The 26,082-nt window shown below is 40.9% G+C and overlaps 1 protein-coding gene across 5 annotated transcripts in view; it reads right to left on the minus strand.

Annotated features, from left to right (window-relative positions):
• DCAF1 (DDB1 and CUL4 associated factor 1) overlaps positions 1 to 26,082 on the minus strand; it is a 52,426-nt gene that overhangs the window by 293 nt on the left and 26,051 nt on the right. Inside the window, exons 14-24 of one of the 5 annotated variants that reach the window (XR_012589275.1) lie at positions 24,023 to 25,283; positions 22,892 to 23,090; positions 22,125 to 22,207; positions 21,107 to 21,191; positions 19,671 to 19,904; positions 19,050 to 19,143; positions 18,467 to 18,571; positions 17,551 to 17,624; positions 16,234 to 16,338; positions 3,334 to 3,980; positions 868 to 1,061 (exon numbers count right to left, since the gene is read on the minus strand). Coding sequence is in view for 2 of the 5 variants with exons in the window: in XM_074602263.1 (XP_074458364.1) it covers positions 904 to 923; positions 3,725 to 3,980; positions 16,234 to 16,338; positions 17,551 to 17,624; positions 18,467 to 18,571; positions 19,050 to 19,143; positions 19,671 to 19,904; positions 21,107 to 21,191; positions 22,125 to 22,207; positions 22,892 to 23,090; positions 24,023 to 25,283 (2,516 nt within the window). In the remaining 3 variants the exon portion in view is untranslated. Of the gene's footprint in view, positions 1 to 867; positions 3,981 to 15,368; positions 15,435 to 16,233; positions 16,339 to 17,550; positions 17,625 to 18,466; positions 18,572 to 19,049; positions 19,144 to 19,670; positions 19,905 to 21,106; positions 21,192 to 22,124; positions 22,208 to 22,891; positions 23,091 to 24,022; positions 25,284 to 26,082 lie in introns of those variants that run through there. The other 4 variants (XM_074602263.1, XR_012589276.1, XR_012589274.1 and 1 more) reach the window with 4 other exon arrangements.

A 26,082-nucleotide genomic window follows, 5' to 3' on the forward strand; every position in this document is an offset into this window, starting at 1 on the left:
TAGGTTACGTTTGGTTTGTGGGAGAACACAGCTGTCAGGGCTGCTAAGCAAGGGAATGCATTCATAGTTACAAGAGATGGCTGCCACCTGCTTGGGACCAGTGACTCCCCTGCAGTGACGGAGGCAGCTAGCACCGTAAGTGCATTTCAAATCAACCAACAGCAGTTAGCAAGTCTGCACCAGAGCTTGCTTTCCCTGCTTAAAACAGAGCATCAAGAGGAGAGCTGCTTTAGCAAGTGCAGTTTCCATTAGCTGGCAGGTTTCCTCCCCCGTGACCAGACGGGGAGGAGGACACCAGCAGTAAGTTACCTGCACGTGAGCTGCCTGCGCAACTGACTGTGCACATCTAAGTGCAACACCTCTTCGTGGGGGGCTGGACAGATCTGGCAGTCATTCCTCACAGCTGTTACTGGAAAGCAAGCTTGACGGTTCCACCACCCTGATGCGGTGAATTACAGCCTCTGTATAATGTGCGTAGGGCTAATTCATTATGCACTAAGTTAGACCCAAACTTTCTCAGCATTAGGTTCCTATTGGCCTGAAGTTCCCTCCGCACAGCACAGCGGACCACCTCCCCACAGAGGGGGAAGCAATCCACGCACTCACAACTAGAACCCTCCTCTAACAACCCAAAGGTTTCTGTAATGAATTTAACTACATGGCACTCATTAAAGGTGACCTGAAAATTGCGCTTTTCCTAGTTTTCTTCATTTTGGTACAGAATGAAGACACAAAAAAAGATTTGCCAGAAGCAGTCACACACACACACACTCTTGCTTTTTATCTTAAAATGTAAGATCCCTCCTCCCTCAGTTGTGCAAGAGGGAAGCGGTAACAGCTCTGGCAGCAAGAGGTCTCCTGCCTTACCTTAGAGGCGACGTTGGTTCTTTTTCTTACGTGAATTCATTGGATGCTGCAGTTAACTAGGGGTTAAAAATAGTTAAAAAAAAAAAAGACACCAAGACTTCCTCTTAGCCATCTCAATTATACTGAATTATACTAAAATGCCTGTCAAGGTAAGCAAGGCCTTCTGGAAGGTTCACCCCTTCTCAGATGCTTTCCTTAGGGGAAAAAAAAAAAAAAAAAAAATAATCACAGGCAAGCGGCAGAGGGCACAAACCCTTTCCCCCAACCCTCCTCCCTGAAGATCAGCCAGCTGCCCTTCCACTGTGGTCTGAGGGGTCATCAGTGCTCCCAGAGCAGCTACAGCCGTGTAAGGGGACTTGCAAAACACCAGCCAGTGCTGCAGCAGCTACACTTATGCAGTACGAGGGAAAGAAGCACAAGTGAGATAACGTTCCAGAAACTCTGGAGAAGAGAAGCTGAAAAAGTTGTTGACTTCTAGTTTTTTTGGGTTTGTTTGGTTTTTTTTAAACACCAGAGGAAAACTTTGAAAAGGGATCTCCTAACTCTCTATTTTCAGTCCACCACACGACCTTCCAATTTTGAGCTCCATTTCTACAAGTAAACCTAAATCGCACTTAACTCCTTTGCGGAAGCCTATAGACCTGCCTGGAAGTTGCCATTTTTGATTACAGAAGAAAAGAGGAAACAAAAAAAGTCAGCCACGCTGCTGGTGAGAATTTCAATAGATTCCTTCCATCCTATGTTACACACGCATTTCAAAAAGGACGCTCCACTGGCCCAGGAACAAGCTCTTGAAAGATCTACACAACACAAACTGCTTTGGATAAGACAAAGAGATGCACCCTCCCCAAGGTGGTGACAAAGGAGGAGGAAGACAAATTTATACTTAAAAGATTGCCCATGGATTATTCCTGAAAAGGAAATAAAACCTCTCCTAAAGCACAAGGAACCGAAGCCACTCACTCTCCTGTTTCAACTGTCCTTTGAATTATTTTGTTTTGAAGCACACCCACTGTATGTAATGGAGGTTCATCCAAAATACAGCAAGGGCCTGCAGCAGGAACCACTCTAAATCCATCCCCACGCCTCAGATCTGCACTTTGCAACGGTGTCAGTGCCCTTGCAACTTTTAATCCTGGAACATGGCCTAAGCAAAGCAGAGGGGGAAATTTTAATTGCTCTTGCTGGGTGAGAAACAAAACACAGCCAGATGATGTCACAGAGAAGAAGCCACAGAACCCCACTCATCAAATCTTGTGCAAGGACCACGCATGCATCAGCCTGGCAGAGCTGCACTCCCTGCTTTAAGTTCCTAAAGATGCTGCTAAGCAACCCAACAGCCAGAGGATGGGCTGGCTGCAGCTCCAGTGACACCCGATCAAAGTTCTAATCAAGGCCATAAACACTGTACAGATGTGGCCATTTCATAATACATAGTGCTCTGCAGAGCACACTTGAAATAAGGGTCAAGTAGCACCTAGCTTTGTTACAGGAATAGTTATTGAAATGGCCTGAACTTCCCTTCCATTCTGCCCCTCGGACAATTCAAGTTACAGCACTCTGGGTGCTCTCTCAAGAGCTTCGGGCCCTGCAGCCCCTGAGGAAACAGAAGTGGAATTGTGTCAAGAAGGTCCTGCCAGCTACTGGGACAGGCAGAAGTTACATGCAATCCCAAATGTTGAACTGCAACATACTATTAATGAATGTGAGCTATGCAAGTGTCCTACGTGGCCCGGCATCGTATACCTACTACCTCCAAAAGAACAGCAGACTGGCCCCACAGAATAACTCTGGCAACCTGATGTGGCCACATCCCTAAAAACAGCTGAGCGACATTCTCACTGAAGAGAGGGACATGAATGAGCCCGCCAGCCGCATCAGTGCCAAAAGTGAGGCCTGGCATGCGTAATCCTCCAGAGCATTGGCAGAGAAGATTGATTCCCACCTCAGCTCTCACATTAATCTCCTATCACTGCAGGACTTCAAAACACCTTGCACACTGTAATTACTTATCCTTACCAACATTTGAACTTATAGTACCTACAATATCCCCATTTTACAGCTTGGAAATTAAAAAGAACTAAGTGGCTTGGCTGCACATACTCAAAAATGGTGCTGCAAAAAATGGAACAGAATCTGGTGTCATAAATTGCAAGCCTGATCCTATTCTACTCACCTTCTCTTTCTTGTGAAGCCTTTTTCCAAACTGAATGGCAACATTAAAAGTTCAGAACTTACTTTCTTATGCACACACGCGCACACACACACACTATGATAGCTTTTCAAGCCTCTGTATTTGTGGAATGCCAGAAAAAGAGAACAATTTAAATTTTATCCCAGAAGTTGCGTTAGCTTCAGAACAGCCTAAAAAGCCAAGTGAAGTCAGAAATGTCACGTTGGTTTTGCACTTTAAGCAATTAGAAAAGAGAAAGAGTAGCACCAAGGACCAAAAATGTTTATCCTTACAGGTACAAATACGGCAGAGAAGACAGGTGAGGTAACAGTTCAACCACTGTCCCCTTGGAAGGGCAGGACAGGCCAGCAATCAGGCAAGACTTCTTCACATAGAGTTTCTTGGCCTGCCTTTAAGTTCTCACACACGCACCTGGGAGCATTTGAAGAAAGGAGATACCTTCCTTTCCAGAACTCACAGCTGTTCTCTCAGGTAAGAGCAGTTTTTACTGACAGATTACTTTGAGAGGCCACAGGTGAACAAGCATGATGATTCGTACCTTTCATACCAGCGAGGGGGAAAGTCAGCCACATCATTTCAGGGAAGACTTAGATATTGCATATTTGTCAGCACGTGAAACAAAGAACAAGGTCACCTGTGGTCACCAAGTTGGGCACAACTTACTATCTCCAAGAATCAGCTCAACTTCCTCATCAGCATCAGAATCTTCATCTTCACCCTCATCTCCCTCTTCCAGGAGGTTGGCAAGCTCCTCATCATCAGACGGAGAAAAGTCATTTTCTCCATCCTCGCCAGCATTCTCATTGTTCTCATCCTCCTCCAGCTCAGCCTCCAGCAGCTGGTCCGTATCTAGTTCATCAAGGTCATCTGTATCATCATCATCTTCATCATCATCTTCTTCCTCTTGCTCCTCTTCTTCCTATAAAGACAGCAAAAATAGTCCATTGCAGACATTAAAGCAAATGCAAAATGGAATAAGAATAATTGAAGAAAACATACCTATAGTTTTCACTTCTCCCCATATCCAGACATCACACATTATAAATATTTCCCATCACCCATATAAACACTTTCTCTCCGCAGCTACAGATCATGACACATGCTAGATCATTTGCAGGCCTGCAAAGTCTTATCCCCAAAATGCAACACAGGTACCACTGGCTCAAGCTCCTCTCCAGTACCGGCCATCAACACGCATCACCACAATGCACTTTTGAGAAGGACATGCATAAAACCCGTTAATCCATGGCTTTGTTGCTAGTCTTGTACAAACTGCTTTAGTTTCAACTGGACCAAAACCTCTACTTTGCATCAAACAGCATGCAGCAGGGATGTTCAGCCCCTCAGTCATTCCTGATTTAGATGAGATGTAAAATGTATGGAAAGACACTATTAACCTAAACCAATCCCTGAATCACTCAGCCTCAGATGACAGAACTGTTTAAAGCAGCTCAGAAGTCCCATCTTTGGTATTTACCTGTGGATCAAGATCTTTCTCTAACAAACCATAGGAATTTGCATTTGATAAAGCAACTGAATTTCTCATTGCACGGATCAAATCCGGAAATCTGTGTCTAGCAGACAAAACTGAGTGGGAGGAAGCTGTTACGGTCCTATCGTTCCTTCAGACAAACAAGAGGCCAAAAAGTGCCATCACAAGGCAAGCTCCAGGAAGGCTCCAAGACTCAAAGGACGGGTTCTATATACCTGCGCGTCTCCGCAGGGTCACACCCTTTTTCTCTAACACAATGCTCTTATGTGGCAGGAAGGCAGCTCTCAAGTCATTCAGTCTTAATTGCCCCTTTGTTTTGGGAGGGAACGCATTTTGCAAAACTATGAAGCAGTTACGATACATATTTAACAACCCGCTTCAAGGGTTAGTTTGGTCCTCAAGCTCACCACACTCACATTGTGCTGTTTAGACTGCTGCGTTCTCAGATCTAAAAGGACAGAGGAAAAAAAGGCCTTTACTGTGCTCTCCCCCACCTGCTTTTTTCTTCAGTCAGCGCTATAAAAATATCCACCACAGCCACACAAATCCAACGTCTGTCATAGGCAAAAGAAACAAGGAATGCCAAAAAGCCTGGGAAAATTTTATTGTTTCTTCCCTTGCAAAACGCAGTCAAGTCTCCTCTACTGACTAGAAGTCCCATGTTATTTAAATGGAGATTACAATATAAAAACATTGGTTTGCTACACACGTTTTTTTTTCCGAAAGAGCTTGTATCAAGTATAAAATTAAAATAACCTATATTAACCCCTATGCTTATTTTAGGCAATTACAAACTTTAATTTGAGTCAATAAGTCCTCAAATGAACGTACATTGCTTTTTGAATTGTATACACACTGGGAGAGGAAATATCTTATTTGCAGCTCACAGTTTTAAACTGCGGTGCCATGTTGAGCACAATTTTCCATGAAATATATTGAATGGAGTGTAATAGCTTTTGCCTTAATAACTTTTACTTTTGTTCTATGCAGTATCTGCAAAGAGAACATGTCTAAACTTTATTACTCTATTCAGAATTGAAAAACTGATTAAAAACTGAAGAGGCAAGAGAGTTTATTTTCCTTTTTCAGTCAACGACTCTGAGGCTGGAAAGGAGGAGATCTATTTTAAAAGCTTGGAAAAATTAAGCCAAGTTTTTCAGTGTCTGGAGACAGACACACAACTGTAGGCATTAGGTAAGAAGCGCACTGTGAGATTCATTTAGAGTCCACATGAGTTAGGTACCCTCCTATTTTCCACACCTGTGGAATTTCTGAAAGCATTTTTTTCCCAAGTATCTAGCCCACAATTACTTAAAAGCAAATGTCAAAACTAATGAATTCGATTATGTTTCACATTTAATGTATTTATTGGGAATTGAAACACTATTTTATCAACATCTTCATTCAAGGTTAAGGCAAGACGTATATATCAATATCATCCTCTAAATACAGGATGAAATGAAATATAGTTGCATAAAGCTAAAGATTTCTTCTGGCTGACAAGAATAAGCGTCAAATTACACATAAACGGTGTATATTTAGCTGCAAACTAACTTTGAAGGATTACACCAACCAGTGAGGAAAAAATTCTTTGTGAAAATACAAACAGCAACAGAAGACTAGAGAACCAAAATCAATGTTTCCACCTTTCCAGTTTAAATTACTTAATCTGAAGTAGGCGATTAAAATCAGGCCACAGTCATTTAAAACACACCTAAGAACAGTAAGATGAGATCTAAATTACCTGTCCTTGGTAAACCAGGAAACAGTGTGAAAACCACGCTACGAGAACTCACGTGTGCATGTGACAGAGCGCGACATGCACACAATGCGTGTCCTTACGGAGCTGAGCGAGCGACACAGAACACGGTTCACGAGGAGTGATCTAAAGTAGTGATAAACCTGCACCTTGTCATGTTTTAAAGAACACAGGAACTTGGAAAATGTGGTGCTTCTGCTAAGTAACAGGAAAATTAGTTCTGCATTAGCTTCTGACCAGTCTCCAAGCACAGACCTCTGCAGGCACACTGCAATGCTCCAGTCTAGAGACACAAGGCTTGCATTTATGTGGGGAGATCTCTCTTAGGAAAGCACACTGGGCTTCTGTACCCAAAACCAATCTGTGGGACATACAGCTGAGAAAGACTCCACTTGGTCTTTCCTGACGCCTACCACCATCATATGTGATACCCAGTCTGTTAATGGACTTCTAGGCCGTATCCTCATCAGATACCACAACTGGCTCACAGAAGGGATCCATATAGAGATAACAACTGGCGTGCCTTCCCAGTGACTCCTGCAAGCATACCGACTCACAGCAGTGAAAAAAATCTTTGTGCAATGTCACAAGGGAAGACAGGCAGAACAGTTATTCCAAACCCTATCTGGATTTGGAAGGAAACGCCTGCAAATACTCACCAGGAGTTCCCAAGAGCTTTGGGCAATGACGTGGGTGCTGCTAGAAAAAAGAGCCAGTGTGCACATCTATGCACGACAAGCATGCACCTGTGCTCATCTTCCTCATTGGAGTAAACTGATCCACAGCACCCATGCACCAGCACACTCCATACGACTTAAAAAATAGTATCAAGGAACTGTTTTAGCTATCACTAACTCCTTTAGATGCCTAAAGATATTCTTCTACAAGGCCAGGCTGGATGAGGCTTTGAGCAGCCTGGTCTAGTGGGAGGTGTCCCTGCCCAGGGCAGGGGGTTGGAACTAGATGATCTTTAAGGTCCCTTCCAATCCGAATCATTCTATGATTCTCTTCGGGTTGTTCTCTGCAAGAGCTGCTTAGGTCAGAACTTGAACTGCTCATAGAGTCCTCACGTTCTTCCTCTGCTTCCTTAGAGAATATTCTCTTCCCTCTCCAACAGAAACCTCTTCACAGCTGTCAGATATCTTTACAGAGGGCATGAGGGTAGTACTGCAGAATCACAAGCTGACCATCTCATAACCTTCCCTCTGTAAGATGTTCTACTTCACTATCAGCACTCTGACTCACTGCCCGATATTTCTGTGCACCCGCTCTGCAGCCTGGTGCACGATTATTACAATGAGCCAGACCAAACCCCTGTCTTCCTATGGAACTCGGTAAGATTGCAAACAATACCAACCTGAGGCTATGACGGAGGAGAAAAAAAAAAAAAAAAAATCTACTGTTCCCTTTTAAATAGAGTAGGCAACACTCAGAGGGACATGATGAAGCCCAGCTTTTGAACTAAGGATGTCACACTGCTACCCATTTTAGTTACACAGTGATTCAGGTATATTAATTGCTTGTATGATTAACTTAAGGGAGCTTTGCCTTGATAGGTGCCATGAATAGAACAGTTTGAAGTACAGTACCCACTGACCCCTAATGAGACTCAAATTTGTAACTACATAAATATGTATTAATTTTATTATTATATTATAGTGATCACCAACACGAGGTTTTCTGTGTTATCTGCACAATACTGTACCAGTGTTACTCATCTTCATCTCCAGCATACACAGATGTCACTACATAACAGCTGCAACGCAGAGGTCATTATAGTATCTGCATACCTGCATGACCAACTCTATCTGCTCTTCAAAAACACAGCATCGCAATTATAACAAAGGACTTTTAATCTAAGAAACACCCACCCTGTTTCATACACAAAATGGCTTCCTGGCCCCACTTCTCTGCATCAACACTTACAGTGCTTATTCACCCCAGTTAAAGCAAAAAGGCTGCAAAAATAAAGCAAAGAACAAAGACAAAGCGGACAATTTAAAGTGAACTAGAGAACAAAACAAAACACCCTGGTTATAATTATAAGGGATAGCAAAGAGGGAGGCTGGAACTTCAGCGCGGAATAGCTATCCACAGATGTAAGTAGGATGCCTACACAGGGACAGGCTCCAGTTTAACTTAGAAATTGTTTGCCTCAACTATAGAGTTCATTTGACTCAACTGCTAAAGACTGGCTTAGGCTGAAAAAAACCCCCCAACACATCCATACAAAGGGTTTGTAACAGTTTAACTCAAAAAGTCTTAAGAATGTAAGTCAGTAATGTATAGTATCATCAGTTAGATACTTCAAAGAAGTATAAAGGATGCAGGAACTATCAGTTCTTCTAGGATAAGACTGCAAAATGTGACAATTAATTTAAGCGTGCATCTTAGAGAAATCTCTCACTCACTAACTCTAAAAATTCACTAGTTCACTTACACAGTAACACATAAATAGCTTAAACACACAGTCTGGGACTACTTTGAGGATGATTAAGAGGGCAAAAGTGATTCATGTCAGCTTTTTAACATGCCTGCATACAGGCAGATTTACAGAGGTATAGTAGTACAAGAAAAGCTAGACATTAACTTAAAGAATCAGAAAAGTTGATTACATAGCAAAGGATTATCTCAAGATCATCTCAAAGCAAATTACCGGTAACTTAACTCTACTACCCACTTGCAACCTTATGTAAAGATTCAGAAAGCCAAGTAGATTTGGTTCAATTAATTTATCATTTATAACTACAAAGCAAAAAAATAAAAAAACATCCCCTAAAGGAATGGCATATATAGGGGTGGCAGCAACGTACCAAAATATGCTTGACCTAATTCTTCATGTTGCCAGTATTTACAGCCTGTCCAGAGCTCAATAAATACCCTTTTTCTTGTTCAACCTTTACGTATTTTCTTCCATATTGTTCTTGGATGCAGGTTTGCACACATTTCATAGACTTTCTTAGTGGTCCCCTTTTACCCATTCATTTTGTACATACGAAGTTCACAAAAATTGTCTTTTTGGGTAGTACAAATTGATACTTAACATATTCACTGGTGTTCATCTCTCAAAAAGCATTCAAAGGCTCAGGAAAATCCCAGTCCTTCACTTATTCAAACTGATGCAAAATACATGTTAACTAGACAGAACTTTGATTTTTTTTATTTTAACATAGTTCTGTCTGCACTGTATTTTACCCCAAATCAGTGTCTGTACAAGGTGCTTTCAGGAAGTATGGCACTCTAACTACTCCTATTTTCATCAATGAGGCTGCCTTTTTTTACCGGCAGAACAGTTAATCAAATATCAGTGAAGCTCCTCCCACTTTTACAAATCTTTCGGCTCATATTTAATTTACTTCTGGCTATTTGTAGCTAAGTCTAATCATCTGTTAGTAAGCATCTGCTTCTATAAACTGTTTATTTTCTCTAGTAAACTTACTAGTTTACTTATCCCTCTCTTTCACCCTCCTCCCCCAAGTTTCTCCTAGAGAAAAACAAACTCATTTTTAGCAATCTGGTTGCATTCCAAATTATCGGTATTATTTTAATTACCACTATTTCCACCATGGGAAGAGGCTTTGCTTTCATAAAAAAAGTACATTTGATCATTGTTCAAATACAAGTTCACTGAAGAATGTTTCACTCCAGAGAAATAAGTCTCTCCTTGTTTTAGTAATTTATCTTTCTCCACAATCTCCTTGTCCTATCTTCTGACAACAGTTCTCCTTGCTTCCAAAGCATCTGTGCAGCACATTGGTACTTTCTGATCCTTTGCTATGCAATTCTCAGGAGTGACAATGTCTGCTATTCAGTCATTTAAGAATTTCTATCCAATTCCTCCCCCACCCACTTCTTGACACTCCCTGAGTGGAAAAAAGCTTAAATATAGCCAACAGTCCTTCTAGGGGGTCAAGCACGTAAGGAATTTTTTACATCCTAGGTTACCTAGTCTCCATCTTTCCCCTCAGCTAGCAAGCTCAAACTCACTTTTATTACCATGCTGTTAAACTCATTCTCCACGTTCATCTCCTTCCCACTACAGGGGTGCACCTACTTTTACCTTCTCAGCTACTTCAGCGTTAGAATTTCTACTTCTCCATAGGCATTAATGAGGTCAGAGAGCTAAAAACTTAGAAGCCTGGGAATACGCATATGTAACAAGCAAGAAATCTTACCATAGGCTTCTATGCAGATGTAGGTATGTGCAGATTTAATACAGGAAACAGCACACAGCATACAGTATGTCAGAGGCAAAACATGAAGAAATAAAAAACCAGTTATTCTTTCAGTCTATGTCAGTGGGTTTAGCTTGTCTAACAATCACTACTTACCTGTGATGAATGAAAAAGCATCCATGACACAGATAAACAAAACCTTTAAAGTAACTGGGCCTCTGTTGTATCAGCGTGTTCAACTGGGACTCTTTTGACCAATTCTCTGTTTTTGCCTAAGAAATGTTTTCATTGTAATGTGACTGTATGTACCTGATGATAATCGAACTCCAGAGTCACTGTCCTCTTCAAGACATGCACAAGTTGTCATTTCACAGTTGATATATTCCTTAAGTCTAGGGATAAAATTGTGACTATTATATTCTCTGGGCTGTAGGGCTCAGAAATAATATAAGGAGTCCAGAACCAGGTGCAACTTCTGAATCTGCTTCTCTTCCTTCCTCTCACTGATCTCACACTCTCAACTCACAAAAACAAGCCCATTCTTTTAATTGCATGCCAAAAACCAATACAGTGTAAAGGAATTTCAAAATCTGGCCAGTAAATGAACTCTCCCCTCTATGAATTTGTTCATTTTTTTTTCCCCTCGAGCTTCTGACTGACATTTTTCATCACAGCTGAGGCAGCTTTTGTTTTCTTGGATCCCAAATACTCTGGGAATTCTAGAAAGATGTGTTAGGTGAGAGGAAGTCAAGCTTTGATTTCTGTCACTGAACAGGCAGAATATGCTTTTATCTCTGCTGAAGCTGTTTTACTCCATAATACTAGGCCTAGCCTTTTGAAAATTTAAATTACTTTTGTCTTTCCAAGAATCTCCTCTGTTTACACTAACTCACAGCTAGTGAAACTAGATTCTGAAACAGCAGCATAGGCTGAAGCAGTCACAGTCATTTGCTACTACCTAAAAAAGTGGTAAGTACAGGTACTGGGAAAGCTTTTTTTTTTTTTTTTAATATCTGTTTTGGAGGATGCCTGTTGAAAAGATGTGTCTGTTCTGTAAACAGGTCTTTGATGGAAAGCACTCGTTACTTAGCCACCCCGGCTGCAACTAAGTTCAAGGATTCCTATTAAGGTGTGCAATAAACGCATGTATATTTTTATCAGTTGAAACATTTGTCTAAAAATACTTGTTCCCAGCTATTATCCTGCAAAACATTTAATGTTAAACAAGATTTAATTAAAAAAAAAAAAAAAACAAAAAAAACCCACATATCTTCAAACGTCACGGGAACAGTTCCTGAAAAACTAAGGGTCCCTGATGACATAAATCATCCTAGGCAGCTTGTAGTGACAAAGCGCCACCATGGTCTGATGGTTCCCAAATACATGTGCCAATACGGATTAAAGTTTGTGGGTTTTTTCCCCCAGCAAATAAGTACCCACATGAAAACAAACCTCTATCAAACCAACAGCAATAAAGTACACTGGAATTGCTGTTGCAGGCTGATAGGGGGAGAGTCCTAAAATAAAAGTAGAAACCGGGATCACAAAGACCACATAGAAAGCTGAGGAAAAGCATTTTCCATCCTGGCTGAACTACATGTTAGAATAGCGATTGTCTTTCGAGTCTTTATTGCCTTATCTCCAAAGCTTTCGTTTCATATCACCTAGAGTTTTCTAAACCAATGCAAAAAGACAAATTACACACCTACCATCACCATTTCGATAGCCCAGAAGCACTGCAGGATAATTAACAGTTCTTCAGTTCTGGCAAAAGAAGTAGAACACACTTTATAGGACAGGGACAGCTAGGTGAAGCAATCTGCTACTGAAGCCATAAATCTCTCTGAACATGACAATAACTGAGAATGCTACTTAAGCCTCACAGGTGCAACATCATCCACATGTACCACAGAGATAAAAAATAGGCCTTAAAGAACTAAAATGGAAAGAAAAACTAAAATAAAGAGGTAAAAATGCACAGACCGAAAATCCTGTAACCCACTCAGAAGATCACGTCATCTAGACTTAAGTTTCACAGTTTTGAGTCTACTCTGTGGTCAGCCAGTTCCCTTGGTTTTAGCTTTTCTGATCACTTCATATTTCTGAAGTCACCTTTTCTAGCCCCTGGCAACTGCCATGCGCCATTTCTAGGCCAGATCAGTACGTTCACTTTCCTTTGCACCATTTCCTCTGAAATTCCTGGTCTGTCTCACTACAAAAGACAATAGATTACCAAATGAAACAGGGGATATAAATCAGCCAAGAAATGGAAATAAATAAGAATTAAGCAAGCTAACAACCAAAAGATGGCCCAACATGTGTACCAGTAGCTCGGATACCCATCTTATTTTTGCTAGGTCTAACTCTGAAGGACTGTATCAAAACAGTGGCAAATACAGGAGGAAGAGGAGGATCTTGCTGCAGGACTGAAGAATAGGAAACTCTGCCTGTTTCCCCACAGAGTGAACAGGTATGCAAATGCTTGAGAGACACTCAGTCACTGATGGACCCACTTAGATACTCATCCAGCAGTGAAATAATACACAAAACTCACAGAAGTTCAAGGCAGAAAGACGAGTATTTTTGGAGTAACACATCCAACAAAAAAAGGCTAACAAACCGGCTCTTGCTAAGCGTGTTACATCTTCACTTTCCCTCAGTTATCGCAGTAAGTACAGGTCACAGAGTATTAATATCCATTTTGCATTTGTTCTGTTTAACAAGGCCTGACAACTCTGGATTACTGGCCGTAACTAGGAAAAGGCAGCTTTCCAGAGATCTCATACGAAAGGCTAGTATAAGAGCTGAGGAAGAACTCAGCTACAGTAGTAGTGCTATTCTCAAGTATTTCAAACAAAACCATAAACATTTACTGCAGCAGTACCACGCACAAGCCAGCTAAGTCAGCCCGGTCATCTAATTTGAGGGTAATTTATGTGTTGATTTCACAAGGTTTGGCTTGAGGAAGGGGGAGTAATATAGCTGTTTTGTTTCTTCACTTAAATGAGAGAAGGAATTGAAAGATATCTACTGCCCTGCTAGGTTCATTTTACCCTCAGTCTTTTGCTTTTCAAAAATCTGTCACAGATCCACCAGTTGACACTTGTCAAAAATGACATCACGAGGCGGCAAAACTTAAAGTAAAAAATGTCAGGCAAATATTTTTCTCCATAGTTTTTAACTTGTCTCAAGCACAATTTTTAAAGCAATTTTATTCTACGTCACATGGCTTCCAAGCAAGGCTTGCCCATCAAATATGCTCTATTTGAGTACTTACTACTTTCTGCACGGGCAAAAATCTGTACTCGTGGACCCATGTAGATCATATACAAAAAATATATGTATGTGTAAAATGAAGGTGTCAATATACAAGGGCCAAACAGATTAATATCAGCTCTAAAAATCTTGACCAAATAGACGTCAGTGTAATGTTGATTCACATGGACTTCCTCCCCCACCACTTTCATGGAAGATATCAGAAGCATCATCTTTTAGCCAGAATATCTGTGATAAGTCCCAACAAGTCTGAAAGTTTATTTCCGATTTTTCAAAGCCTAAATCACAGAAACTATCTAGGCAAGTAGTAAACACCTACCTATGTGTGAGCATATGCATACACAGAAAACTCCTGTTCACCGGGAAACAAATTACTTTTGTTGGCCTTAACAGACAAGCGTGCCAGAGAGATTCCATCTTTATTCTGGAAAACCTCTACTCATTCTAGCTCAATGCTGGATGTCTCTATCGAGACAAAAGCTGTATTTTGTAAGCCTAAGACTAGAACAAACCTGGAGGAACAGCAGTGAACAGCTACGGGACAGAAAGCAAGTTAATGTTTTGCTTAATATATATAGATTGAATTGAATTCGGGTTCGTAAGTGTTGTTTATATTGAAAACAAATCTCTCTTACTAAAGAAACTTGATTGTAACCATCCCTAAAAGTTACTGTTATCTATACACCCCAGAAATGAAGACCATAAAAAGCAGCAATTATGCAGTACCAAGTAGTCACTCTTAGCTTGCAAATCTATCCCCAAGCAGCTTTGTTGGAATACTCCATAAGCTTTACAGAAAAGCTTTTAGCATACTTAAGTTCTGCCAGGGGCCACCTCCATTGGTAAGACAGGAAGCGTCCCCAGTCACGTCTGATGGATGACAGATACCTTATCTCTGCTTGGTACCTAGTGTTACAGCCTGGAACCAACAGCACTCAGACTGCGTCCTCTATACAAATAGAGATCTCCGCTTCAGTCAACACTTACCAGCGATATTGCAAAACAGTGTCTTCATAGCTGCTAGTTAACCATTGTACAATGCAAAATCACTTTCTGCTACAAACAATTTTTTGAGATTTTTATAAAGAAAATGTAAATAACCTTACTAAAATATACTGAATGTGAACCAAAAAAACCAGTGGAAGCAGAGACAAAAATAGAAACTATTGCCTGAGGCAAGCACTGGCTGAAAGCAGAAACACTTTGGAAGGAAGAGTAATTTCCCCCCCTCATTGTTTCCTAAGGAATTCTTGCTCTTCACCCATTCTAAAAGTTCCTAAACTGAATCCATCCGATCTAGGGATAGAAACAGTGACAAAGGATTTCATAAGAATGCCAACTGCAACCTTGTAGCACATTGAGAGGACAGAACAGCAAATTGTGTACGCAAAACAGAACTACTGCTTTATCTTCAGAATTACAGTGAAACTGTAATAATAACAACCAACTGCAAAGAACATTACGCTTTCCTGGCATCTGCTATCCAGTCTTCTGAACTGAAAAGTAAAAGTTTTAACCTAGCAACAGGAAGATTCAGAGACAGAAAGCGTATCGGAAATCCACCTTTCCACAGAGGCTGGAAAAAAAACCCCACCAAAATATTACCTTCTGGCATTCTTTGGAAAAAGGTGAAGTCAGCTTTTCTCACAGAAGATACAAATATATGATTTACTAGAATGCAAACACCAAAGAGCAGAGAATAATGGATTTAAAATCTTTAGGGAATTGAAGCACAAGGTCTTTGCCTGTTCAAAAAAAAAAAAAAAAACAAAAAACAAGCAAAAACCTGACACCCAAAAAGCTACAAATTTGTCTTTAATTCTCATTGCACTGCAGTAAGTATTGTGTGCTACTGTATATTCTACCGACTGCACCCTGAGGAGCACTTATTGCAGTTCTTAGCTCTTTTGTCAAGTTGCCAGAGATCAAACAGCTGCTCTGAGAAGGAAAACCAACACATCCCAACACAAACCTACAGCTTACTTTAAAATTCTTAAAACATTTTGCTATGTAGAAGAAACTGCAACTGTGCAGTTTCACTGCATTAGTCACAAGGTGTGTCTCATTCAGAAATTGGTGACAAGTTATTCCCAAATATGAGACTTGGAATCAAAAAAGGAAAACCTCAAACACTCTGTCTCTGCTGGGTGTCGAAATATTTTAAAAAACCCAAGCAGAATAAACAGAAAAGTTTCTGATCAAGATTGAAACACTTAGGGAAATTAAGAAATAAATTATCAATTATCACGTTGGTTTACAGTGCACAAAGTTACTGTTCACACAGGTTCTGCACAGTTACTGCAGATTACTGCATCTACTGCATAGATTACTGACAGCAATCTACTTCACACCAGGTGAGACCAAACAAGGCATCTGTACTTTATGGGTAATAAATGAACACTTGCAGCCTCTCACATGCAGATGGCTAAGAGCTTCTCTTGAAGAGCCAGGTTAATGCTATACTTCTCACCTGATCTTCTTCTTCATCCTCTTCATCTTCTGCCAAACGCTGCCTGCCCACTTCATACAGTCTGCAAACTGTATCCATGTTCATGGCATCCATGCTGCCTTGATTCTGAAGGGGAGATGCCCACACAACAGTTAGCCCCCGGAATTAAGCTCCGGGGTCATAGTCAGTGCTTTATCTGATCTGAATTACAGACACATTACCAAAATCCCTCCCTCCCATTTCCTAGCAGCAGTACAACTAGCACTAAACCCAAGTCTTTTTTGGTTTCAAGGACCAGCCCAGGCGTGATGTAAATATCTACTTCCTGCTTCTGTCATCCACAAGTTACACTCTTATTAGTAAACCTAACACCTGTACTGGATCCTTAACATGCTTCAGGTTAGTTCTCACCTAACCCCACACTGCTTCCTTTCAAATTTGCCTCCCTATCATATCATTGTACCATATGCCTTGAGAGGATGCTAAAAGCTGTCACATAGCAAGAGCTCCAGCACACAGCAGTCTGACACCCCAGCAACCGCTGCTGCCACATGCACTGAAGTAACATTTCCGATGGCTCCTTTAAAAGAAAATTTTCATACCTTGGCCTCACAACCTTAACTACTTGAACTTCAGTAGTTAAACATGAAGCTTGTCCTACTACAAATTCTTTACTGGCTTTTTTGGTCTGTAAGGATCAGTGCTTCACAGAGTATTACGTTGACTGGATTCTAAATTAGTGACTACGTGTACATAGTCAGGTTCAAGAAATTGGGTACTGACAACATATTATTGGACATAGAACTGGACCCATTAGTTTAATTTTACTTCCCCTCTAACAAACCATATGTTTTGCTCAGTAATTTTTGCTTCAAATCCTTAGTTTCTGGGATTTTGCTAGGACGACAAGTGAAAAAAACAGTAACAGTGATTCACAGAAAAGCTCTGTGGAAAGCCGCAGGAAGACTGCATTTCCCAGTTATTCAATACAATGCAAATTTTAATAGGAAATTATTGCTATAAATAGGAAAATATGCATTTCTCTCTACGCCTATGAAAACGAAAGCCTCTGCACATTTTATAGTGTGAAGTGTTTGAAGAGAGGCAAATGAGTTTAGAAGTTTAAGGAATTAGAGGCAGAAAAACAAGACTGCTGTGCGTGGACAGCAAAAAAACTGACAGCATCTTTACCATCATTAAAACACCACCACTGCTTAGGACATGAATAACAGTAGGAACTCTAGAATCACCACTTCTGAAGGTTTTAAAAAGAAACAAAAGACATTGCACTCAAAACCACAGCTACAGAGAATCAGAGTTTATTCTTAGCTCCTTTACCTCAATGACAGCTAGATAGCAGTCCTTGCTGTCTGTGCACAAGTCAAAGATATTCCGCTTGACATCTATCGTCGCTGGAAAACATCACAAAACAAACTCAGTGGTTAACTGCATATTACTACTATAGTACATATTTATCTAAAAGCAGATAATAAAATGCGAGGACAAGAGAAACCAGCTGAAACAAAAGCAAAATGAACATTTGTTACTAATTCAACCTGGAATAAAGAATAGAAATGTTGGAGACTGTCAGAAAAAATAGCCAGGTAAGTTCTTAACCTCCTCTGCATAGTGCCTCCTCCCTTGATAATATATTTTTTGGCTTCTCTAAGCACAGTACACAACAGATAATTTTCCAGGATAGGTGGCAACCAAGGCACTGAGCTGTGAGCCATGCCTCAATATCAAACCCCACGCTAGCTTAGCTCCAGCAGCTTTGCAAGCTAGAGGCCAAACTGACAGCATTTTGAACTACCAGCATGGAGAAATGCTGCTGGGAAAATGAAAACAAAAGTAAAACGGAAAAAAAAAAACCCCAAACAAACAAAAAAAAACCCCACCAACAACCCCCCTCCCCACCCCCCCGCTCCACCCTCCCCCGCCCCCGAAATAACAGCCCTTCCTGAAATGAGCCCAATGACATCTTGGCCAAATGACCTACTATCTCAGATTATACCCTACTTGGAAAGAGGAAAGGAAAATAATGCCAGAACTGCAATCATGCACTGAACAGGGTATGATACTTGAACCTATTTCACCGTTAAACCCAATTCTTGTGCTTCAACCAGAACAGGTCATAGCAGAATTTGTTTTGCCACACGTGCAAAGGAGAAGAGGAAGTGAACGTTACTAAGCAGAGCTTTCAATAAACCTTCAAACCTCCAGACCAAGCTACTTGCTCCTCTCTTACTCTTACCTATAGGCTTATAATCAGTTGCATTAAATGTCCTGAAAGAAGAGCCAAAGGGACTTCTCATTCTCTCCTCCAGAAGGTCATCTTCATCATCTGCCTGCAACATAGCTGGTACAAGGAAAGATTATTCCACAAATCCACCTTCCATTCATCACTATCATTAATCAACTTAAGATCAAATCGGACTCTGACACGAATTTTCTTTTTATTTAATAGCTTGACAAGACCCATTCAATATCTACTCTTCCAGAGCTACCTTTATTAATACTGCAGACCATTGAAACTTAATACAGAAGACAAAATTATTTTCTCAAGTATCATCAGATCTGCTGTTATACACATTTTCTTTTTTAATAGGTGGATTTTTAATCTCACAAATGAGTTGTGATATTGCTGATGTTAGAGAAAACTGTCTTTGTCAGCAATACGTGTACCATAAACATCCTGAAAAAATTCCAGTTTGCACATGCCAGGAAGGTCTGAAGTTAGACAGACTGTCTGAAGCTTCCAGTTTCCCTGAACAAGCATCTACTTATCTCAAACCAGAAGTGACCAAGGAGAGTAATGTAAGACTGAGAAGTCCTACCTCCATACATAACTGTGCCAGTATAGTTGAAGACCACACGACATTGATCCAATGCAGGTACTGTGTGTAACAAATGGAAAGTTCGGAGGTCCCACTGAAAAAACACAGGCTAAGGAGCAACAAACAATTAAAAGTTTCTATTTCAACACAATGGCAAACAACTGATTAACTGCATTCAAGAAACCTCATTGCCAGCCTCTTGCAAATATGACAGAACCGGAGTCAGATTCTAGCACCACAATCCCTTCCATACGTTCGAAATAAAAAAGCTCTTACTCAAAATGTCATTCCGAGTCATGAGAGGTTACTGCAGAGCTTCAAGGTTGACCTTGGTAAAGGGATGGGAAGAGAGCAGAGGTACCACAGAGTATATTAGAAAAGAAAATCTCTCTTCCTCTGTGTGTTACGTATTTCCTCTAGGCCATATCAGAGGCAGAATCTACATTTAAATTAGCTAGCTGACAGTCCCGACTTACTTGATTTGCAGACAAAAACCGTTGTTACCATATATAACCTGTAACACAGCAGACCATTAATACAACTTCTGCAAGCAGCTACTTGTTTATCAATACAAATTCTTTAGGTCCCAGCACATCAGTTACCAGAGTGGCCAAAGGATACAATTTCTGTGTTGACTATGACCTCTAGCCCATTGGGGTGGAAAACACCACTGATGGTCATGTTGAATTTGTCAAACTTGTGGATGGCTTGTGCCGATCTAACATCCCAGAGGACACCATCATTTAGGACAAGGTCATCAGTGGGGTTAAAGGTGGCACAGTTCTTCTTGTAGTTGTTGGCAAGATCTGGGTTAAACAGAGTCAATAGCTTGTTGCCAGTCTGAATATCATAGATCTTTTAGATTAAAAAGAAAGAGAAAGATTAGTCACAATTTGTAATATACCTGTGCCTAAGATCACCCCATGTTCCCCCTTCTAAATTGTTTCCAGAATCACCCCATTTGCCATCTTGCTTTTCCATTTCAAGGGAGAGCGTTCTAAAGACAACGCTTTCTACCAGTCCTTCAATAGTTTTTCCACAGCTGGAACCAAATCTCACAACATGTTTTGGCAGTACTTAGCTTACTGCAAGTTCACTGATATATTTCAATATGATTCTGATTAGTTCCAAAGAAACTAACTCCATTATGAAAAGCAGGCTGTGAAGCTGCAGTCACAAGGTACCGCTTAGCCAGAAACTGTTTCAGAAATGAACTGCTTTCAGAACAGATGGTATTTACAAACACGAAAACTCCAAAGCACACAGAGAGGGGAAAAAAAGCCAGAAACTATAGAAAAGGAGTTAAAATTCCTGGCGTTTACATGGAAATGCAACTTTCTGAGCTTTGCCCCAACAAACTGTTGGAAGATAAAAAGATAAAAAGGGCTTTAACTAGTACGAAGGCTTTATGACCATCTTCTCAGATAAATTTGATCTGTAACATCCCTCAGAGCCCAGCTCTCTTTCAAACTTAGAGAGGAAAAAATCCTCTAGAATTGGAAAACAAATCTGTTTACCAGATAAACTCAATACACAAACTGATCTGACTTCCAGATAAATCCAAGTTAAAAACTGGTCAGGAATGGGTAGCTTGCTTAAACAAATCACAGAATTAAGTAAAATCATAAATAATTTGAATAAGTTGTGTTTTCTGACAATTTGTTATGCAAATACTCTTTCAAAAGAGCGCCTATAAGCAATGCAAATTAACACTGAGAAGGAAAAGCACTCTGAAGTCTGTCAAATTTGCAGGTATTCATACAAAACACAATTGCATTCTCTGAAAATATATTAGTAAAATTAAATTACCCAAAAGCAATCTGCAGGTTTTGGGGGAGTAAAAGGAGGATGCTTTTAAGGACACTTTTTATAGGGCATTTTCCACAGCTGTTGACTGAGCTACTGAGAAGTTTTTTTAACACTTTCAAAGCTTTTCCTCTAAAGCGCTTAGCTCATCAGTTACAGAGCATCACAGCACCCACATCTGTTAATAAATGTCCTGTGAAGAATTATATTCTTGCAACAGCTCCACAACCGTGACTTCTACTGGTACTTACATGGGCAATATCTCCTTTTGTGCCAATGACCCTGTCCTGAGAGTGCTTGCTGAACTCCACATAGTGGTCATCAGGGAAGGAATGCCTGTAGGTAGAGTCAGAAAGGAAGTCAAGGGACTGCAGATTCAAACCACCCGTGTGAACCAAACACTACCCCAACACCTCCAGCAGAGGTTTCAACGATGCAGAAAACTAAATGTGTACAAAAGACTTTCCTTCACCATTGACCACAGCATACTACAATGGTAAAATGCTCCACTGGCATTTGCAGGAAAGTGTCTATTACAGACACAGCCTTTACAGCAGACCAGTAAAAAAACACAAGTATCAAATTCACAGACTTGTCATCAACAGGGTCTGCCATAAACATAAGTATTTCAAGGAGCAAGTAATGAATGGCATCATGAACGTTCAAACACACATGCACACCTGAGGCACGTTAAACGTTTTATCTGAAAAATGCTCTCTAGCTGACCTAAAACAGATCACACCAAAACTGTTGCTTACAACTACGGTAGACAACAGCCTAACCTTTTAAAAAAGGAAGAGCCTTCCACCCATTTTTTAATCGAAAGGAAAAACTGTAAATATTGAAATAACTTTTAAATAGCTTTTTCTGGGTCTGAAATAGCTTGTTTCCAGGGTCTGACAATTTCACCACGCGAATCACTGTACTAATAAAATTCTGTACCAGGCTACAGAAAGATTGTCAAGATAATTTACGAACACAAGAATAAAAATACAAACATACTTCTTTGCCTTCAGGGCCAACAGTGATTTTACTGATCTATCTTGCATTAAACAGAACTTTAGGTAGGTAGAATTTAGCAAAGCTATCTGTAGCCAATAAAATAGGGAAGATATTAAACATAAGAAAGGGAGCACATTTTATTTTTTCACAAGAGACATTGCAAGAGCTGTGCTGTGCTTTCATAGAGTTTGTTGTTAGGGTTTCTGCCTATATTGAATGGTTCTTCTAACTGCAACATACCCCACAGCTGGATCAGTGTATACCTACTTCATATCAAAGACAGACTTCATTCCCCATAATGCAGACAGAGGTTGGCTCCACGTAGCAGATGTCAGCAATAAAGATCCATCCTGTATTGCCAGATGGGAGTGGAAAAGAATATCGAGGAAAACAGAGGTTATCATTTTACCCGTACACTTTAACTTAACATGTACAATATGAATTTAGGAACTACAGCAGATTTTGTGCTTACTAAACTACTCCTGTGGAGATAAATTATAGGTATCTAATACAATGTATAATATAAAGAGCCTTTGGCAGACAAAACCAGATAACAATGGAAATTATATATGAGTTAATAGCAGATAAAAATCAGGATAATCCATGCCTGAATTTTGATGCCCTGTGAGTGGAGCTCACTCTGCTTATAAATCAGTTAACTTTTATTTCTTCCTAGAATCATCCCCCAAAAGATTTCTTTCTCCAAAGGGAGGTGATATAAACCCTGATATCTTATCTCACACTTATCTTAAATACATAGTCAGTTTAAGCATTTTTGCGCTTCTGGACACATATATTAATTACTTATGAAGGCACAGAGCCACTGCGCATCTTCTCTATTATCTTGGGAAGAAAAAAATAATTGTAGAACTCACAGAGAGGGAGTATGTAACTATTACAAGTACTTTAATGACAGGCATTGCAGACCAGCCAGCAGATGCATTTTAGATGCAAATATCCAGACAGGCCCAAAACGTACCAGGGCTTAGTCTGTGAGAACTTCTAAAACTCAGAACAGGTCTCTGATTACTTACCCTGGATGGCTCAAGGTGCGTGATGGCAGAGTTATGGCAGTTGTAACTGGCCTCTTCCTGTCCACTGAATACATTATAGAGTTTCAACTGCCCTGTGCAAGTACCCAGCATTAAGAATCGTTCTCTCGCAGAAAACGCGCAACAGGTAAAGCCACTCTCATCCTCATTTGCTTCCCTGAACACAGAAATCGGACGGAACCTACAGAAGGCAGAAATACAAGGGTCATCCAGGAGAGAAGAAAAGCAAAACTGAAACGTCGTGTGATGATATTAAATTCAGTCCTTAAAAACCACGTAGGTACAGGTTATAGCTGTCCTTCTAGGACAAGCTAATTGTCAATTGTAAGACTAGTGGTCAAGTGAGTATGTTACAACAGTGTTTGCAAAGTTTCAGGGTTTGTTTTGCACTATTAAGTACTTCTGTTAAAGCACATCATTAAGATGAAGCACTTGGAGTCACTCTTCAAAGCTGGATTGATGGAAAACCTGCAATGCCATCACCTGGATAAGTACAGACAGCTAGCAAAAAATTTTCTAACCGTTCTGAAACACTCAACACAAGAAGGCATGGCACATCAGCCAAATAACCTCCTGTCATCACAATTCCCCAAGTGATACTGGTTTCACTGTGAAGATGCTTTCATTTATGTATCATCTTTATTTTTTATAAACTTTACATCATCTTCCAATTTAACCTCAGCAAAGAAGGAGCACATAAAAAGGCTACCAACTTGCAGTGCTGTGGATTCAGCTGACAGAGCAAAATATGGATTCCGCCATCCTGCATCTGTCAGCCAACCATCCTCAAGGCTGTGCTACACTCTCGTATAAAATTGGTGTTACTTACCTTCCAAAGGCGAACAAAGAGCTATGGGCTTCATTAGTCAATGTTGCTAATGAATTAACATGATAGTGAAAATAAAGTGTGCTTTACATACTAAGGGTCAGTACTAAGGACGAGAGAAACAGAACAACTTCTAAAAATGCCTTTCAAGGCTCTCCCACTTGTCACTGTTGAATTAAAACACTTTTCTTTCCAAGGATACTCTGCTGTGGGACTGCACAGCCTAAATCCAGGTAAGGCTTTTTGGTGCATCCTGACAGGGATCAAGAAACATTTTTCTTCCTTACCTGCTAAATATAAGGTGTCTATCAAAGCAGCCACCATCCACCCCTCCGTACTTCGGAAAGGCTGCCCTGCGGGTCAGCCGTGAGGTAAAGTTAGTTGGCGCTTGGCGCCTCTGTTTTGGCTCAGGACACTGGTGGGGAGTAAAGAGAGAGAAAGGGGGACAGGTGGCAACAGGGTTCTTGCAGCGGGCATGCTGCTCCCTAAGGTACTCTGTGATTATACTGTCCAGCGTGGGTGGGGAAGGAAGGTGTCTGTCCAGCTGCTTTTTGATAGCTGGGCTCTGGCTGTAGGCGCCATGGTCCGATTTTTGTCGCAACACTCTGATTTTTCTGCCGTTGCAGGGAGATGGCCTCTCCCTGACAAAGCTAATCCTGCCAATCAGAGGAGAGCTGCTGGCGTAAGAAGGGCCTGGAAGGGCAAGTGGACCTTGGGATGCAGACGGCCTTGCCTGAGCATGGACAGAGGTGGCAGTGGAACCTACAGAAGTGTGGCTACTCAAACGGGCTGAGATGCCGTTAGCTATGCGAGGAGTGCGAGGCAGGGTCACAGGAGAGGCAGCAGCCGCAACGGGGGTGAAGGCAGATGAATGAGATGCTGCAGTCATGGGTAGGTCAGCCTCTTTAGTAAGGACAGATGCAGTTTCTCCTAGGCCCTTAGAGATGAGATGGTTCCGAATCAGGAGCAGCAACTCCTTCTCAGGAAACGTGATCCTTGACTGGGCCACCACATCCGCTTTCTGCAACCGAGCCAGAGAGACATCTGTGCCAATCAGCAACGGCTTCCCCGAGACACGCTCTATCAGCTCAGCAGCATATTTGCAGAACTTCACATGCTCGCTGCGTTTGTCCTGAAGCACCGGCTCTTTCATCAGCTGCTGAATTTGACAGCTGCTAAAGAGGGGGAGCTTGCTGATAATCTGCCGGACAGTACTGCTGCGCGAGAGCCCCACCAAGGCTTTGCAGGCTAATGCTCGGATCTGATCTGCGTCTGTGATCGGCATCTTTATAGACAGCAATGACAGCAGCACTTTGATGCCATTGTTGGACTGTACCACATTCCACATCTTAGCTAATGTGTGCTCACTGCTCTTGGGGGCCTGAGGAAGCTTTCGCCGAGGAGTTCCAGAGATGAATTTGCCAATACTGGAGATCCGATTATCTGGGCCACATACACAATTGATGATGATCTGAAGGGCTGATTTCTGAATCTCGGCATCATGGATGAAAAATTCACCCTCAGCAACTCCAAGGATGATACTAATACCTAGTGAGGGAAAGAAACAGTTTATTTAGTACTCTAAAATGTATCTTACACAGTTCATCAGACAAACAAGGGAGTCTTCAACAAATTTGAGGAAAATAGGTAATCCTCTTCATTCTGGGAATTTCTGAAGTTCTGCTAACTAGTGTAAGACGTATTCTTCTACCTCCCTGGCAAAATGTTTTCCTATGCTGATGCTCCTCCACTTCATCATTAGTAAGTAGAGAGTTAAATGATCTTTCAGAGATGACTGGCCCAGGAATGTAAAATCTGAGATACTTGACACATAGAAAGATGCACAAGCAAGCCTCTGATTCTTACTGCAGAAAGCAACTCTCTTGTATAAATACTAACAAAATGGAAACAGAGAGGCAGGACGGGGACTATGTTATGAAGGGAATAAAAGAAATCGTATCACAGCTTCCAAAAGGAGTCAGGCAAAAATGAAACTTTGGGTTTTTACTTTCTTAAAAAAAAAAAAAGTCAGGCCCCAGTTAATGCATAAGCCTTAAATCTGATCCAGTCTCATCTCATTCATTTGCATACTGAATCTGCAGGTAGCCAGTTAGAGCATAACTTGAACTGCAATAATTGTTGCTCTCCCATATTCTCAAATGTCAAATCCCCAGGAGACCTAAATTTCTGGGAAGTTGAGGGAACCTAATAGTCCCATTATGAAAGTAGATTTGCCTCCATCTGTATTTAATGAGCTCTTGAAAACAAGTGCAAATCAATGACCACGCCTTCAAATCTGCAATCCAACCACAGTGCTAATCATGACACAATTTTAACCACAGTCTAC

The sequence above is a fragment of the Larus michahellis genome, chromosome 10, assembly GCF_964199755.1.
Source record: "Larus michahellis chromosome 10, bLarMic1.1, whole genome shotgun sequence".
Lineage (NCBI taxonomy): Eukaryota > Metazoa > Chordata > Aves > Charadriiformes > Laridae > Larus > Larus michahellis.